The sequence below is a fragment of the Metopolophium dirhodum genome, chromosome 1 (assembly GCF_019925205.1).
Source record: "Metopolophium dirhodum isolate CAU chromosome 1, ASM1992520v1, whole genome shotgun sequence".
NCBI classification, from domain to species: domain Eukaryota; kingdom Metazoa; phylum Arthropoda; class Insecta; order Hemiptera; family Aphididae; genus Metopolophium; species Metopolophium dirhodum.
Window position 1 is genome coordinate 73,833,390 of NC_083560.1, and position 15,798 is coordinate 73,849,187.

Sequence of the window (15,798 nt, forward strand, 5' to 3'; positions counted from 1 at the left end):
AATTGAGTATTTAATGAGTTTCATTTGTTTCCTGAAAAAAAGTAAAATTTGGTATACGGCCTTTTAACAAAATACCATCGATATAAAAAGTATACCTGCAGCCTTTTAATTTAAGAAGAATGAGGAAACAATAATAATTTTGATTAAGTAACAAAATACTATAAATCAGCTCTTAATTCTTAAATTATTAACAAAAAGAAAATAAATAACCTACTTATTTGAATTTGTAACCTCAATTTTTTAATCAAATATTATAACATAAGGAAACTAGGCTTTTCTTTTAATTTACAATACTAAATAATAAAGTGTTTTTTTATCCTCACTTTTAATAAAAAAATAAACTTTACCGTCTATGATGAAAATCAATATTTTTAACCTGTTTTTTAATTAAAAATAAATACTAATATGCAACAGCGTATATTTTATTCAACATACTATGTGAAAAATAAATGTAAAAATAATACGATAGTCCATAATATAGCATCAAAAGGGTTGAAAACGGTTTGCTTTAAACTACTCAAATGAATTATAATCTAAATAAAATTGCATTTGGTTTATAAACATAAAATTTAGCAGTGAGTACAAATTTTGATTGCTAACATACATACAAGAGTTGATATTAACATTTAACTTTTAAAACATTACGAATTTTTTTATTTTTTATATTTTCAATTTTTGCAATGAGCTAAAACAGTTTACTTTTTGAAGAAAGATTTAGGACTTTGTAGTATTTTGCGGCTCTTCAATACTGACCAATAATGTCTATGAAGATACCAGACCACTAAATTAAGAACTCCTAATACTGTGAATGCCTAAACAAAAAAATATTTTAAGTAAATTAATATAAATGCATAATTAACACAGGTATTTTCATTAACATACTTTCATTGCAAATAATTTTCTAGTATCATGTTCTGGTTCAGCACACCATTTTAAAAACGTGATAACATCTTTTGCACATTGACTTTGTGTAGCTGGAGTTCCATCTCCATATTCAATTATCTAAAAAAAGTCTCCTTTTAATTTTATTTAAAATATTTTTTTTATGTTTCTTTAATATTAATATTTTTAAATGTAACCATGGATCTACTTTAGTTTACACAATAAAAATACAGAATTATTTAACAAAAGGTTTAAAATTATTACCTCATCATATAATGCTTGAGCCATTCCAATAGCACCACCAGGGAAGTAAGGATTATAATGTTGATTTTCTGCTAATGAAATTCCTGCTGGTGGGTCCATGTAACCAGTCAATAAAGCAAAGATATAATTCTGAAATTAAAAGATTTCCAATTCAAATTTGTAAGTAAATATTTTTATAATATTAGTTTGACTTTTTTAATGATATTATTTAAATTTTAAGTGGTTATTTTGGGAAGTAGCATCAAAATATTATATGCTCTTATAAAGTTATATTAACATTGGCTACATCATTTTATTTAACGAAAATGTCTGAATAATGTTTAATCTTATAAATGTTGAGTAACATAATTCAATTGAAATGTTATTTCATCATTGTGAATATATATAATTAGTACATAAAATATTTATTTATTTTTTTAGTGAATGATGGATATTTAATTAAAGTTTGACAACATTAGTAAAAACATTAGGAATTCATTAGTTGACAGTGGTTTAGTTTACATCACACAAATATGAAACATAACTTCAATTAATTAAGGTTATATTATGATGTTTAACATAATATAAAGACATATTATACATTAACAAGTCTAGTCATAATTAATTGTTACCTAACATATAAATGGTTATATTGATGTTACAATATATGAGGTAAATTTAGGACATATTGTGCTGACATTAAACTTAAATAGGTTAAATAGGTGGACTTTTATAAGTTATTATGATATTAACTAGGTAAATGTCATATGATAATGATACATACCGAGTACAATGTTTTAATGTTAGTTCTTTAAAAACAAAAAAAAAAAAAAAAAAAAAATGTACAAATGAAGAAATATTTGGTTTTATGCAAGATTTGTATTATAGTTGGAACGGAATCTTAAGAAAATAATTTAATACAGAGGGCTAATCAAAATAACTAGGAATATACAGAGAATGTGTAATATCAACTATAAAATAAATAAATCATTTTGTGTAAAGAAAGGTTTAGACTATTCAATAATTGAAGATAAGTTAAATTCATTAAGTTGAGTATGTAAACATTCACTTTTCTGTGCAATGAATGTTAGAGAAATGTATCAAACTTCATAAATTAAGCAATCAATATTCACTGTACTACACATAATATTCATAGTAAATTATTATACAAGAGTCAATTAAAGATTCATTCGATTATCATTGGTTCAACAATTATCTTAGTTAGGTTAGGTATACTTATGAGAATTTCAGCACTATTTGTTTTCTCTCTCTGACAAGTCATAAGCAAAAGTATTTATGCAAATTCATTTTTTTTTATACTCTTTTTCAAATGAGAACGCACCGGGTCGCGCATCGTTATCAGAGGCGGAACCACAAGCCCCTCCCACAAAATTAGTAATTAATTTCAGATTAGTCGCCAATGATCGGCTACTTTTGACGCCGCCGGGCATACAGAATGTTCAATTATTAAAATAGCTGAAACTGTCGGGAGTGGGGAGGCCATGCGCGCGTTTCGACCGGTTTTCGTCCGCCGCCCGGTGCGTTCTCATTTGAAAAAGAGTATAGGCTTTTGAGTAATCTATGTGTAAAACCATCCATTAAAAAAAATTAAAGAGAAAATTTTATTTTTGGGGGTATGACATACATTTATCAAAATATTGTTTCAAAACAATTTAATGTCTATTTAAATTTACAGAAATTGTATTTTATTTAAAAAGTCAAATAATTATAATAAACAAGACACAGAACTTCATGCATTTGCATGTTTTTTAGGAAACTGCATATTCAAAATCTGATTTGATACATATTTGTTTCATGCATACAATCGAAGTACAAACATTTGTCTTCTTTAATATTTTTTCGATAAAAAGATTTATTTTTACCAAGAGCACGTGGCCACTATAGAATTTGGGAAAAAGTATGAGTACAATTTGGTACTGTTGATAACATTTCAGCTAATATAAAAACAAATATTTAAAAAGCACTGTCACGTATACAAATTATCAAAAAATAACGGAATGGATATACAATAACGGATGCACCTTTATCTATAGAACCAATCATAACCCCTCAAGATACCTGGATAGTGTACTAATGCTATACTTTATTATTGTAAATAGTAAATACTACGAACAAATTTGTAAATATATAGACACCAATGATAAATTAATTATTCAAGTTTCAAAAAAATACTGTTCTCCGAGTTTATTCCCATGTAAATAAATATATTATAAAAATAAGCTCATATTATACTGTATTTTTTTAGCACATATGTATGCATATATTTCATTGTTTTTTAGTGCAAGGATCCAAGCCCTGTAATAAAATATAATTCTCATGTGTCAAACCCTCAAAAATATAATCCTCTATAATTTTTGTAATATGCTATTTTATTCTAAGATTACTCAAAAACCTGATTTTAGGTGAATACGTTTCATGTATATTGAGCATGGATGAAAAAACAAATATAGTTCTGACATCCTCTTAAAAAATAACCTCTCCGTCTATTCTAGCTTGAGTGATGTAAGTCAAATCTGGTGGGTATGCGCCACCATTAGCATAACGAGCAGCTTCTTGATTTGGATAAGGTTTTGGTAATATATCCGATAATTTGCCAGGTCTTTTGTACATGGCACCAGTTTCATCAGGTCCGTCATCAATCTAAATTTAAAATCCGACATTAATATCAAATTACTCAATATTTATCGAAGTTTATACTGCTGTTACCATTTGTTCTGCAGCTTCAGCTTTGGCTTCATCTTCGGTCAGACATACTCCAACTAACTCACGATATGCCAAGTACTCAACGCTATGACATGCTGCACAAACGTTTTTGTACACTTCCCATCCTCGACGAACACTACAAAATAGATTTATTAATTCATTGACTGAAAATATTATGAAAAACACAACATTTACCTAGCGTGGTCTAATGTATCAAACCATCCGTTATGATTCCATTTTTGTTTAGCCACGTGAGCTGCGTCATTAGAAGCATGAATCGACTGCTCGAGTGCATAAATAATGGAACTACCACCACCAGCTAACACACCAAAACTGGTCAAAAACTAAAAATAAATATATTTATGTATGATAACTTGATGGCTATAATATAATATCTTAGTAGTAGAAAGTAATTACATTTTTAAACAAGCTTAATAAACATTCTAACATCAATAAAAAAGTTAAAATAAAAATTGTTTTAAGAACATAAATAATTAAAATCAAACAAATATTTATATTATATCACACTTTTAAATAGCAATAGATCAGTAAAAACATACTAACAAGTGCATACAAGAAATAAAGATCAAATTACCTACATACAATTAATTTTGTGTATATAATATTATTATTTATATTATTTTTTGTTTAAGTGAATTTACTATGTTGTTAAGAGGATGTTACACCCGCATTTGTAGTCTTACAAATGTACAACATAGCAAAAACTGTTTTGCGCGGGACAACTTTTATCTTTCTGTATTTGTAGTAGTGGCTCCAAAATTTCTGAACATATAGGGTGGAAAATTATCTATGCAACACCGTGCCCATATTTTAAATAACATAAATAAAAATAAAAGTTATTTGCTTCTAAACATTTGGTTTTTTTGTTTTTTTTTTTCATTTGCTTATAAAAAATTATTGGATAGTGCTATTGAAAAAAGCACGCTGTTGCACAGATAAAGTTTTTCTTTACGTGTTGTGAAAATTTGGTAGTTCTACAACAAATATAGTGCGAGAAAAGTTGTCACGCGCAAAACAGTTTTTGCTATGTTGTACGTTTGTAAGACGGAGACAACATATGCGGGTGTGACATCCTCTTAAGAATAGATTCTAAATAAAAAAAAAAATAGAAAAATTAACTATTATCATTAAATAAAACATGTAATAGTAAAATCAGTGGATTGTTATAAAAAGATAATAAAGTAAAAAAATAAATAGTATTGAATTTATTTGAATAGGTAAGGATAAATTAATATTAAGTATTACATTTTATTTTATTTTTATTAATAACAGTTAATATCTAACTAACCTAACATTTATTGATTTTTTTTAAATTAACTAATATTATGTTATGTGGCTTGCTAACTCACCAAAAATTGTAAAAAACTAAAAAAAAAAAATGTATGAATGGTAAATGAATGGCATAATATACAAATCTTTTAAGTACCTACTTTTATTTAGTAGTATTGATACGAGATAAGTAGTTAAACATAATAATATAATACATTTTAATTTTAGAAAGTGTTAACATTATTTTAAAATTAATATTACAAATAATCTATCATAAAAACAGTTAATAATAATAGGTATATACTATTCAATGATTAAAATTAAAATACCTATAGTAAATATATAATTTAAAAACGAATATGTTACATAACTTGTTTAAATTTCAAACAAATATATGTAGTATAGATTGATTTAAAACACAACACTAACACAGTGAGAACATGCACATACATCAATAAAGCGACCATCAAATAATTTGGATAATGATCTATTCAAAAAAATTATAGAATCAATTACCAATAGACCACAGTTCTAAGATATGGCCCGATTGGTGAACCGTGCAATCAGTGCATGGTCTGTCAACAGTTCCAACAAATAACTATCAAATGCAGCAGTTGGTTGACAAAGAGTTTAAAACGATTTAAAATTCTAAGAACAGAATGGTTTGAAGTTGACAATAACAGGCAGTAAAGAGAAGAGGAACTAGATGAATTCCGAAGGAACCAAGGACGTCACCGTACGAAACGTTGCGGTAGAATGCCAAACTCAGAGTACTTACAAACTTGTGGTTTTTCGACCACCTGGAAGCCGCTTGAAAGAATTTCATCTCTGTGATGGCGTCGTCGTCGTCAGCGAACAGAATAAATTTGACTTAACTAAAGAGTAAAGACTAGACTGACTAGTCAACTCGAGAAACCGTCTAAAAGACTGATAAAACTATTTTCATGTGATAACGTGGGGCCCAGCTATCACGACGTAGCTACAACCATCACACAGTACACACCCACCGACCGAATTTGTAGTTAACCCACTTAACCCATGTATTATATTCTGTAGGCCAGCGGCGTGTATCATAAAAAAAAATTGTTGTTGCTCAAATAATTTTAGGTGACCTATCCCTCATAATTCTGTTATACCAACCTATAAAAATTTCCTATTTTTTTTTCTATCAATACCCACCCACCCATATTTAAGGTGTTGTCTGAGCAACACTTGGACCCCGCGATGTTACGCCACTGCTGTAGGCCAACTAGTTTATAATACCTTCTTGTAAAGGTCTATGGAAATCATAGACAAACATTTTTTTATAATACTTCCACAGATATTATGACAACATATTATGGCCGTCGGCCGATGGCATAATATTGTGCAATTGAGTCATTACGTCGATTAAATATTTAGGACATTGAGGTAGGTCGTTGGTAGTAATGGTAAGCAACACATCGTTTACAACGTTTCGTCCCCGCCATTTCATCGCCGTCAATTAATAAGATAGGACATTTGGCCCACGGGAGTTATAAGACGTTATTTTAGCCATATAGTTTACTCATATTATTTAAAATTAAATTTGACTGATGAAAATTATATTGTTATAGTAAGTAATTACATTTTATAATATTTTTAAAATTGTATTATTTATTAATTTAAATTATACCTACTGACATTTTTACATTTTATAAAAAAAATTGAAATCCTAAATTTAAAAAAAAAAAATAGTGATTTAAATTTAGTGATATATATATGGGGGACCAAGCGTCCTACCTTATAATTGACGGTGACAAATTAATGTTCACGACTGGTTTTTTTTGACAGGGACAAATCAGCAATAATTTGGTAGTAACTCAGGGTTAAAATATATTTAAGCCATGGTAGTAAGTAGTAACTAAGTAGGTACATACCTACTAACTGGCTACTAAAAGTCTTAATTATAGTGTAAAGTCACTAAAATCATAGACATCAGCGACATCACTGACATGAGTTGTAGCTACATGACTAATAACGATTAAAATAATAAAATATTCAATATTGAATTTAACAGAAGGTTATAGTAATAATTAAATAATATAAATGTATTTATTTGTTGATGCAATTAATACACAATAATAATATCTGGTATGTCAATATAATTTCAACCCCCCCCCCCCCCCCACCCATTAAATTAACTAAAAATGTTGCAGCATCGGGCAACAAGGTACACCACTTGCTCCGGGGGCACGTATATTTAGGGAAATACGTGCTTGCCTAGTGAACGTAAATTGATGTATTTTCAAAACTAGTCATTTATATTAGATATTTTTATTTTAAGCGAATTATTTTTTTTTTCAAATGACATAAATTAAATCAGAATTTTGCAAAACAATATTAAGTATTAAAATATGCAGTAAGTTTATAAAGCCACCATTATAACGCCTTAGCTAATGTCTAAACATCACTATCGATCGAGCATAGACGCAAATAGCATTTGGGATGGCAAAAGCCTTACTTTGTTAATATTGAATAAGCTTAGAACAAAGTGAAGGAAATGTTTGGGGGGCTTAGCTTAGACATTTTTTTTTTAAGAATTGTTATTGTTTATGGGCAACAAAGTGTGCGGGATCAGCTAGTATATATATATATAATGATTGAAAATCTTGTATCATAATACTCGAATAGGAAATCAAATTAAGTAATATTTAGTCATCACCTAATAAGTATAGATAGTAAATGTTGAGTGTATTATACTATCAATTAGATTATAATTTAAAAATACTCATAAATTAAAAATTATACAAATATTAAAATATTGTTTAAAAAAAAACCAATACTTGAACACAAATATTGTTCTTGCTCTTACCTTTGAATTTGATGAAAGGTCAGTATGATATTTATATTGAATACATGATATTGAATATAATATTAAATCTAAAAACACAACATTTAGGCTCAGTGGTGTGGTGAAGGGTAATTTCAGAGGCGATTGCCTCTGAGATTTTTCTTAAATAGAGGGATGGGTGATAGCCGATTGGTCCCCTATAGTAAGTGTACTATGATATACTCAATAGGTAGTCAATAACGATCTGAAGTATAGTTAGTTATATTATATTAATACATTATTATGCATTAGGACTTGGGATATTTGTAACTTGCCTCTGGAAAATTTTTAGATCACCACACCACTGTTTAGGCTACTAAATGCAAATTAACTCTAGCGCTTTGTTATAAAATTTCTAAGTCAAAGACAACACACGTGAGTCTCAATCCTAAGTAAGTCGTAAGTCAACTAGTAAAAATCAATTTTCAAGAACATTATTTCACATGTTTTGTCTATCTATTTCTTTCCTTAAATTAAGGGAAAGACTAATTTATCGTAACAAATTTAGAAATAGTTTTATTGGATTTCAAATAAATTTGTTGGATATATTATATTCTTTAAAATATAGGCAAACAAGTATTTTAATTCACATTCAATTTTTCCTAAAATAATTTGTGCATATAATAAATTACACAAGTATTATAGTATTAGTCTACTGAAAATGATTGAATTCATATTTAGCTAAAAATTAATCTTATTGTCAAACAAGAAATATTATAATTAAATGATGCTAAGTACTATAGTCAGAGGCACGAAAAATAAGTGCTGGCCACCGCGCCCCATTCATTACTACTAATGCAACTATTGGTTATCAATATTTTACTGTAGCGGTTACGTTAATTTTATACATTTATCATCATGTATTATAAATAAATCAATTTTAAAATTAAAGATAGCATTAAAGTATAAAAAATAAAATAAAATAACACCCATATTATAAAGAATTTGATATTTTAAAATGAATTTATGAATTTATTATTTAGATACCACTATCGAACAAAATATACCACTTTGGATAGCGCTAATTTTTCATGCTCCCGACTTTAAGTTCTGGCATCAGATTGTAAATAGTTTTTAATACCTATGGAAAAATGTTTAGTTTTTTTTTACATTTTGTAGCTATTTAAGCAATTATTGTTTTTAAAACTAAATCCTCCACTTAGTTTTAAAAAATATTTCTGATTTATTATAATATATATTTTTATTTTTATCTGCTTATTTATTAATATAATAAATTATTATACATGGTTCTATATATTAGCATAATAATATATATGGATTGATGATGAACTGCATATACTCAATTACAAATTACAAATTCTAAGAAAGTTTAAAATTCTAAAATAAAACTTGGGTTTATAACACCTCCACACAAACCAATGTTAACTAAATATAAAATTAAGATAAACCAATTTAAAGAAATAAATAAAAAATGCAACAAAATTTAGACAGTATAGTGTAGCAATGATTCTTTTGTTTATCTAAAAGTAATTATATATTTTTATTTATTAAAAAACTCAATTGTTCATACAGTTTTAAATGTGATAATGAAATAATGAACTGCTAAACAAAATCTACGCACTCAAAGTAACCTTAAAATTTGTTTAACAAAAAAAATGGTAAAATGTTATATTAGTACTTATTAACATTCCTGTATCTACACGCAGTTTTTTATGTATACAAATTGTATTTTCAAAAATTCAAGTTAAAATCGGTAAATCAACTGTTATAACTTATTTGTTATATAATATATGTACTATATAAGAATATCCAATTTTAAACTATCAAACAATTATTCTCTAAAACTGGACATTCAAAAACACATGTTATAAATATACAATATAGTACAAATAGTATACTATACTATATCACCTCTTTTTAAAACATATTTTGATAATTCACAATCAGGACTGAGAGTAGCATAAATAATAGGTAAATATTATTTAGATAAAAATGATTTCAATAAACAAAACGATTTAATAACAATTATATATAAACAAGGTCGATAATAATTTTATTAATTGCCTAATCTTAACGTCAAAAGCATGGATGGAAATAGCCTAAATGATACTGTACAAGACTTATATAACACCTATGATATTATATATTGTTAGTTGTTAAATATTGCAAGCAATGAGAATTTAATTGACCAATAGCAAGCATATTTTATATTGAACCTTTCAACTTTGCAATTAATATTGATTTATTTTTTCAAACTTTAATTGAAACTTTTGTATACCTTTAGGTTATATAATAATAAGTCATGTACAAACTCATTATCAGAATACATAATGGAGAAATAGGAATACTAATTACTAGTAGTAATTAAAGTTAATGCATCTATAGAGTATGGTCACTGAAATAGGATTTTTACACTCTAGAAAATTAGTTTTTCGACAAACAATTTCACAAATTTTATTGTAGAAGTGAACTTATAAAAATTGAATTTTTCTTAGACAGAACTTGAACAATAAAATCAACATAGGATGTTTAAACAAAAATGAATATCATACGTTTTAATTTTTGGCTACTACTAGCTAAGGACCGTTTACTTTTTGAACAATGATTTAGGGCTTTGTAAAATCTTTCGACTCTTCAACACCGACCAATAATGTCTATGCAGGTACCAAATTACCAAGTTGAGCACTCCCAAGATAGTAAATGCCTAAAAAAAATATTTATAATTAATTACCATCATTGATCAATTAATACAGGTAACTTAACATACTTTCATTGCAAATAATTTTCTAGTATCGTGTTCTGGTTCCGCACACCATTTTAAGAATGTAATAACATCTTTCGCACACTGACTTTGAGTAGCTGGAGTTCCATCTCCATATTCAATTATCTAAAAAAACATATATTATTTTTATATAAATTAAAAATTATCTGTAATTAATAACTTTTGTAAATAATCATTAAAATAACTAATCCACAAAAAATAACAATGTTTTTTTAGTTATTACCTCATCGTATAATGCTTGAGCCATTCCAATAGCACCTCCGGGGAAGTAAGGATTATAATGCTGAGTCTCTCCTACTGTGATTCCTGCAGGTGGGTCCATGTAACCAGTCAATAAAGCAAAGATATAATTCTGAAAATTAAAAGATTTCAATTAAAATGTTCAAATAAATACTATTGGGAGATTTATGGATATTTTATTTTTTTTCATTAAGTTGTCATTCAGTGCTATTATTGTATAGTTGCATCAAAATAAATATACAGAGCGATTTAGTCTTTGAACACTCATTATTCCAAAAAGTATAAATGTATTTTGAAAATATTTTTTTTACTTAGTTTCAAGTTATTACAAAAGAACGTTTTTAATAAAAAAATATATTTTTAGTGTTTTTTATCCTTATATTTTTTAAGTGTTTTAATTTTTTGAATTACAGAGTTTTAATTACATATTCCAAAGCAGAATACTTTTCTAAGTATTTCAATAAATAAAAATCGAATTTTGGGTTTGTAGTTTAAGAGTTATAAGTATTTTAAGTTTAGATGAGCATGATAGTAGACAAATATTTTGCAGTTATAACTCATAAACTATTTACCCTAAATTTGATTTTTATATATCAAAATAGTCAAGTAAATATTCTGCTTTTGAATATGAAATTAAAACTTTGTTGTCCTACATAAATTAAAAATTTATAAAGATAAAAATATAATTTTTAATAAAAACGTTATTTTTAATTTGAAACTGTAAAAAAACATTTTTAAATACGTTTACACTTTTTGAAATAATGAGTATTTAATTATAAAAGATTACCCTGTATTGTTCTAAAAAATAAAAATATATGTATTAAAATGCCTAGAAAAATTTAATACATTTTAATCTAAATAAATCATTGTAAGTATTTACTATTTATTAAAACATTCAATGAAGTGACTGAATAAAGAACATTTTAATAGAACATATATGATTAAATATTGATAATTTATTAAAATAACTTATATGAAAACTGACAAAAATTAAACAGAAAACATAGTTTTTTTATTATACAGAGTGTAAGAGATAGAACTAACTTTTGGAATAATTTTTATTCTAATTAATATTTTAATTTTTTTTTTATATATATAATTTATAGTCATTGTGTTACATATAAATAATACAAAAAAATTATTTTTATTTTTTACTGAAAATAAAAATTTAAAATTTGATTTAAATTTTTTTGGATATATTCGAAATAGCCAAATTGTGAATCTGATTATAAGAAAAATTTTGATAGTAAAAACATTAATCCAAGTCAAATTTAATTTTTAGAACTTTTTAAAATATCAATATTTTTTTAAAATTTTTTATTTGGAAATTTGCTGACATGAGTATATTTCTTAAATTATTTACTATTCATACAATTTTAACAATTTTTGTGATACGTTTAAGTAGCATAATTTTTTTTTTTTTTTGGTCAGGTCTTTTTGTTACAATTTTTATTGTCGATTTTGAGTAAACGTTGACATTATTAGTAGCATAATTTTTTTTTTTTTTTTGGTCTGGTCTTTCTGTTACAATTTTTATTGTCGGTTTTGAGTAAACGTTGACATTGAAAAGGTCATAGTAATGGATGCTGTGAAAATATGCTGAAAATAACACCACCATGTCTTAAAAATCCTAATATAAATATTTGGCGAAATGTTTATTATGTTTCTAAAATAATTTATTTTTTAATTACAATAAAAAACAAAAGCATTGTAGCATTAATATTCTTGTAATTTCTCTGAAGTTTCTGACAAACTTTCCAAAATTACAAATTAGATACAATTTTTTACTAGAAACAACCCTTAAAGTAAAATAATGAAGCATTTTTAGTTCTCCAAAAAATTCATAGAAAAATAACGCATTGAAAAACCAATTCTACAATTTCTCTACACAGAATCTAAAAAATTACCTCTCCGTCTATTCTAGCTTGAGTAATGTAAGTCAAATCTGGTGGGTATGCACCACCGTTAGCATAACGAGCAGCTTCTTGATTTGGATAAGGTTTGGGTAATATATCCGATAATTTGCCAGGTCTTTTGTACATGGCACCAGTTTCATCAGGTCCGTCTTCAATCTAAATTTAAAAACCGATATTAATATCAAATTACTCAATATAATCTAAGTTTATACTGCTTTTACCATTTGTTCTGCAGCTTCAGCTTTGGCTTCATCTTCGGTCAGACATACTCCAACTAACTCACGATATGCCAAGTACTCAACGCTATGACATGCTGCACAAACGTTTTTGTACACTTCCCATCCTCGACGAACACTACAAAATAGATTTGTTAATTCATTGACTGAAAATATTATGAAAAACACAACATTTACCTAGCGTGATCTAAAGTATCAAACCATCCGTTATGATTCCATTTTTGTTTAGCCACATGAGCTGCGTCATTAGAAGCATGAATTGACTGCTCGAGTGCATAAATTAGGGAACTACCACCACCAGCTAACACACCAAAACTGGTCAAAAACTAAAAATAAATATATTTATGTACTACTAAATGGCTATAATATAATAAATCATAATTGTAGAAAGTAATTAAATTTTTAAACAAGATAAATAAACATTCACTAACACCATTAAAAAGTTTTTAAAAAAATTATTTGAAGAACATAAATGATTAAAATCAAACAAATATCTGTAGTAGATTGCTAAAAACATAGTAATATGTACGCACAAGAGAGACAAATTTAGCGACCTACATACAATTATATTTAAAAAATGTCTTTTTTGTATTAGTGAATTTACTTTGTTATTAAGAGTTTATTATTTATAAGATTTTATGCATGCAATAAAAAAGAAACAAGGTAACCACTGGCGACCTAATCTTATAATTAAATAAAACAGATGTAAAATCAGCATTTATGAAAAGTAGGGATGTGTATAATAAATTTAAAAAATAAAAATAGTTTTGGATTTATTTAAATAAAAATAATTCATACTTTAATTGTTCATAATTGTTAGTTACCTAAATTTAGAATATTGTTTATTAATATTGTTTACTCCAAGATATTTAGAAATTAATTTTAAATATAAAATTATTAGATTTATTAAGAATAATAGAGAATATCCAACCAACTTTTTAATTAACTTTTTAAAATAAAGCAATGTTCTGTGTATTTTTTAATTAAATTTGAAGTATCAATAGCAAACATTGGAAATCTTTTTTATTAAAATTATGTAGTAAAATAGGTTTTAAATAGTATTTGAATTATAAAATTATAAATTGAAAATTGAAAACTTGGATACTATGAAATTCAGGTACTTTTATTGCAACTTAATGACTAACCAAAATATCTTGAAAATTAAAAAAATCTAAAGAAAATTTTCTCAGTAGGGGTAGATTATAAATATTATGGAAATCTATTGAAAATAATAAGACCTTATGAATTGTCATAAGGATAGAAGCATATTACAATCTTATGACCATTTTAAGTTAAACTGATAAATAAGTACTCAAGTAATACATGCATATAGCTATATTGATGACTATTTTTTATTTTTATTAACCAATAAATTGTATCAAAATAATATTAGAATATGAAGTGAAAACCTGCAGTGCTACAAGACAGATTTGATCTATGAATCAAATGAAAATGCATATCAATAGTATTCAATAATGCATTTTTTGATTGTTAATTTAAAGTATTACGTAGGTATGTTTGATTAAAATTAGGGAACAAATATGTTAGTGTATAAATTTGGATATAGAACTTTGAAATTTAGCCTGAATATTTCCATAACCAATCGCATAATGACAACTATTGACCTTAAGACACTGTAATTAACGATCACAACATACAAAATTATAGGGACCAGGTTCACAGGAAACGGGTGTTTTCGGACGTTGGGCATGTCGTGACAGCCACAAAAACTTGGAATACCTAATCCACAACCAAAGGGGGACAACGTACGGCGTTAATAGTAGGGTGATAAATAAATATAGGTACAGGGGGACCAAGGACTACTTACAAATTTGTGGTTTTTCGACCACCTAGTAGCGGCCTTAAAAAATGAGAAAGTGCTCGTCATCGGTGCGGCTGCGATAGGATCTCGGCAATCAGGACGGCAGTAGATCAACGGGAAACGTTCTGGTAGGGCTTCTTTTGGTGACGCCCGCCGGGTCGTTCTCGGCAAAGATGGTCAGAAATGAAGAAAATTTGGCTCCGGCACGGCCTCAAAGAAACGGATAAGGTGGAATATTTCACCAGTCGGGACGTACGACCTACAGCTGTATCCGATAGCAAGGGCACAGTCGCAGTGTGACCAACCCCAAAACGACTGCCGCCGTTCAACATGCTGATAACGGATGCCGGTGATAATACCGCTACCACCCGCCCGTCGATAAATTTTACGCCTCCACTACCTCCGACTATCGGCCTATATTACCTACTCCGATCGTGACCTTTAGCGAAAATTGTGGGACACAACGCAATATAACTATAGCTTATGATATGTATGACGTGTATTACCCAAAGCCCTGAACTCGGTTGGTCGAAAGACATTCGCAACCACAAGCAATACCTACCTGCAGTAGTCGATTTTTGTTCACTGGAGAGCGAGGATAATATTATAAAATACTTACTTAATTATGTTATTATACGGTTTTTTAAATTTCGTTTTTTTTTTTTGCAGTGGCGTGTTACAATAGTTTAGATTTTTTTCATCAAACACACTAAACCTATGACCTACCTTTATAATATATTCGCCTATAGGTTGCACAATAAATTGGCACTTATTTTATTTTAACTTAACCATTTTCTTAATTAAAAAAAAACATATGGATTATTCGTATGTATAATATTATGTAGCTTGTC

The 15,798-nt window shown here is 27.3% G+C and overlaps 2 protein-coding genes across 2 annotated transcripts; both read right to left on the reverse strand.

Annotated features, from left to right (window-relative positions):
* Positions 1–406: 406 nt before the first annotated feature.
* LOC132935862 (cytochrome c1, heme protein, mitochondrial-like) lies at positions 407–6,092 on the reverse strand. Its single transcript, XM_061002500.1, has 7 exons — positions 5,918–6,092; positions 4,045–4,193; positions 3,853–3,985; positions 3,622–3,786; positions 1,147–1,275; positions 883–1,002; positions 407–812 (listed from the first exon to the last, which is right to left on the reverse strand). Exons 1-7 carry the CDS (start codon positions 5,963–5,965, stop codon positions 696–698), a joined length of 861 nt encoding a protein of 286 aa, XP_060858483.1. The 5' UTR covers positions 5,966–6,092; the 3' UTR covers positions 407–695.
* Positions 6,093–10,389: 4,297 nt separating this feature from the next.
* LOC132935881 (cytochrome c1, heme protein, mitochondrial-like) lies at positions 10,390–15,189 on the reverse strand. The gene is made up of 7 exons (XM_061002516.1): positions 14,954–15,189; positions 13,303–13,451; positions 13,111–13,243; positions 12,881–13,045; positions 10,957–11,085; positions 10,719–10,838; positions 10,390–10,655 (listed from the first exon to the last, which is right to left on the reverse strand). Exons 1-7 carry the CDS (start codon positions 15,011–15,013, stop codon positions 10,539–10,541), a joined length of 873 nt encoding a protein of 290 aa, XP_060858499.1. The 5' UTR covers positions 15,014–15,189; the 3' UTR covers positions 10,390–10,538.
* Between the last annotated feature and the right edge of the window lie 609 nt (positions 15,190–15,798).

What these genes read in the sequence shown, in the direction of transcription:
- LOC132935862 (XM_061002500.1), bottom strand. Translation starts at nt 5,965, where the DNA reads ATGAAATTCTTTCAAGCGGCTTCCAGGTGGTCGAAAAACCACAAGTTT. An exon ending in GATACATTAGACCACGCTAG is followed by an intron (nt 3,986 to 4,044) that starts GTAAATGTTGTG and finishes TCTATTTTGTAG; the next exon opens with TGTTCGTCGAGGATGGGAAG. An exon ending in CTCAAGCATTATATGATGAG is followed by an intron (nt 1,003 to 1,146) that starts GTAATAATTTTA and finishes GACTTTTTTTAG; the next exon opens with ATAATTGAATATGGAGATGG.
- LOC132935881 (XM_061002516.1), bottom strand. Translation starts at nt 15,013, where the DNA reads ATGACGAGCACTTTCTCATTTTTTAAGGCCGCTACTAGGTGGTCGAAA. An exon ending in GATACTTTAGATCACGCTAG is followed by an intron (nt 13,244 to 13,302) that starts GTAAATGTTGTG and finishes TCTATTTTGTAG; the next exon opens with TGTTCGTCGAGGATGGGAAG. An exon ending in AAGCTAGAATAGACGGAGAG is followed by an intron (nt 11,086 to 12,880) that starts GTAATTTTTTAG and finishes TTTAATTTTCAG; the next exon opens with AATTATATCTTTGCTTTATT.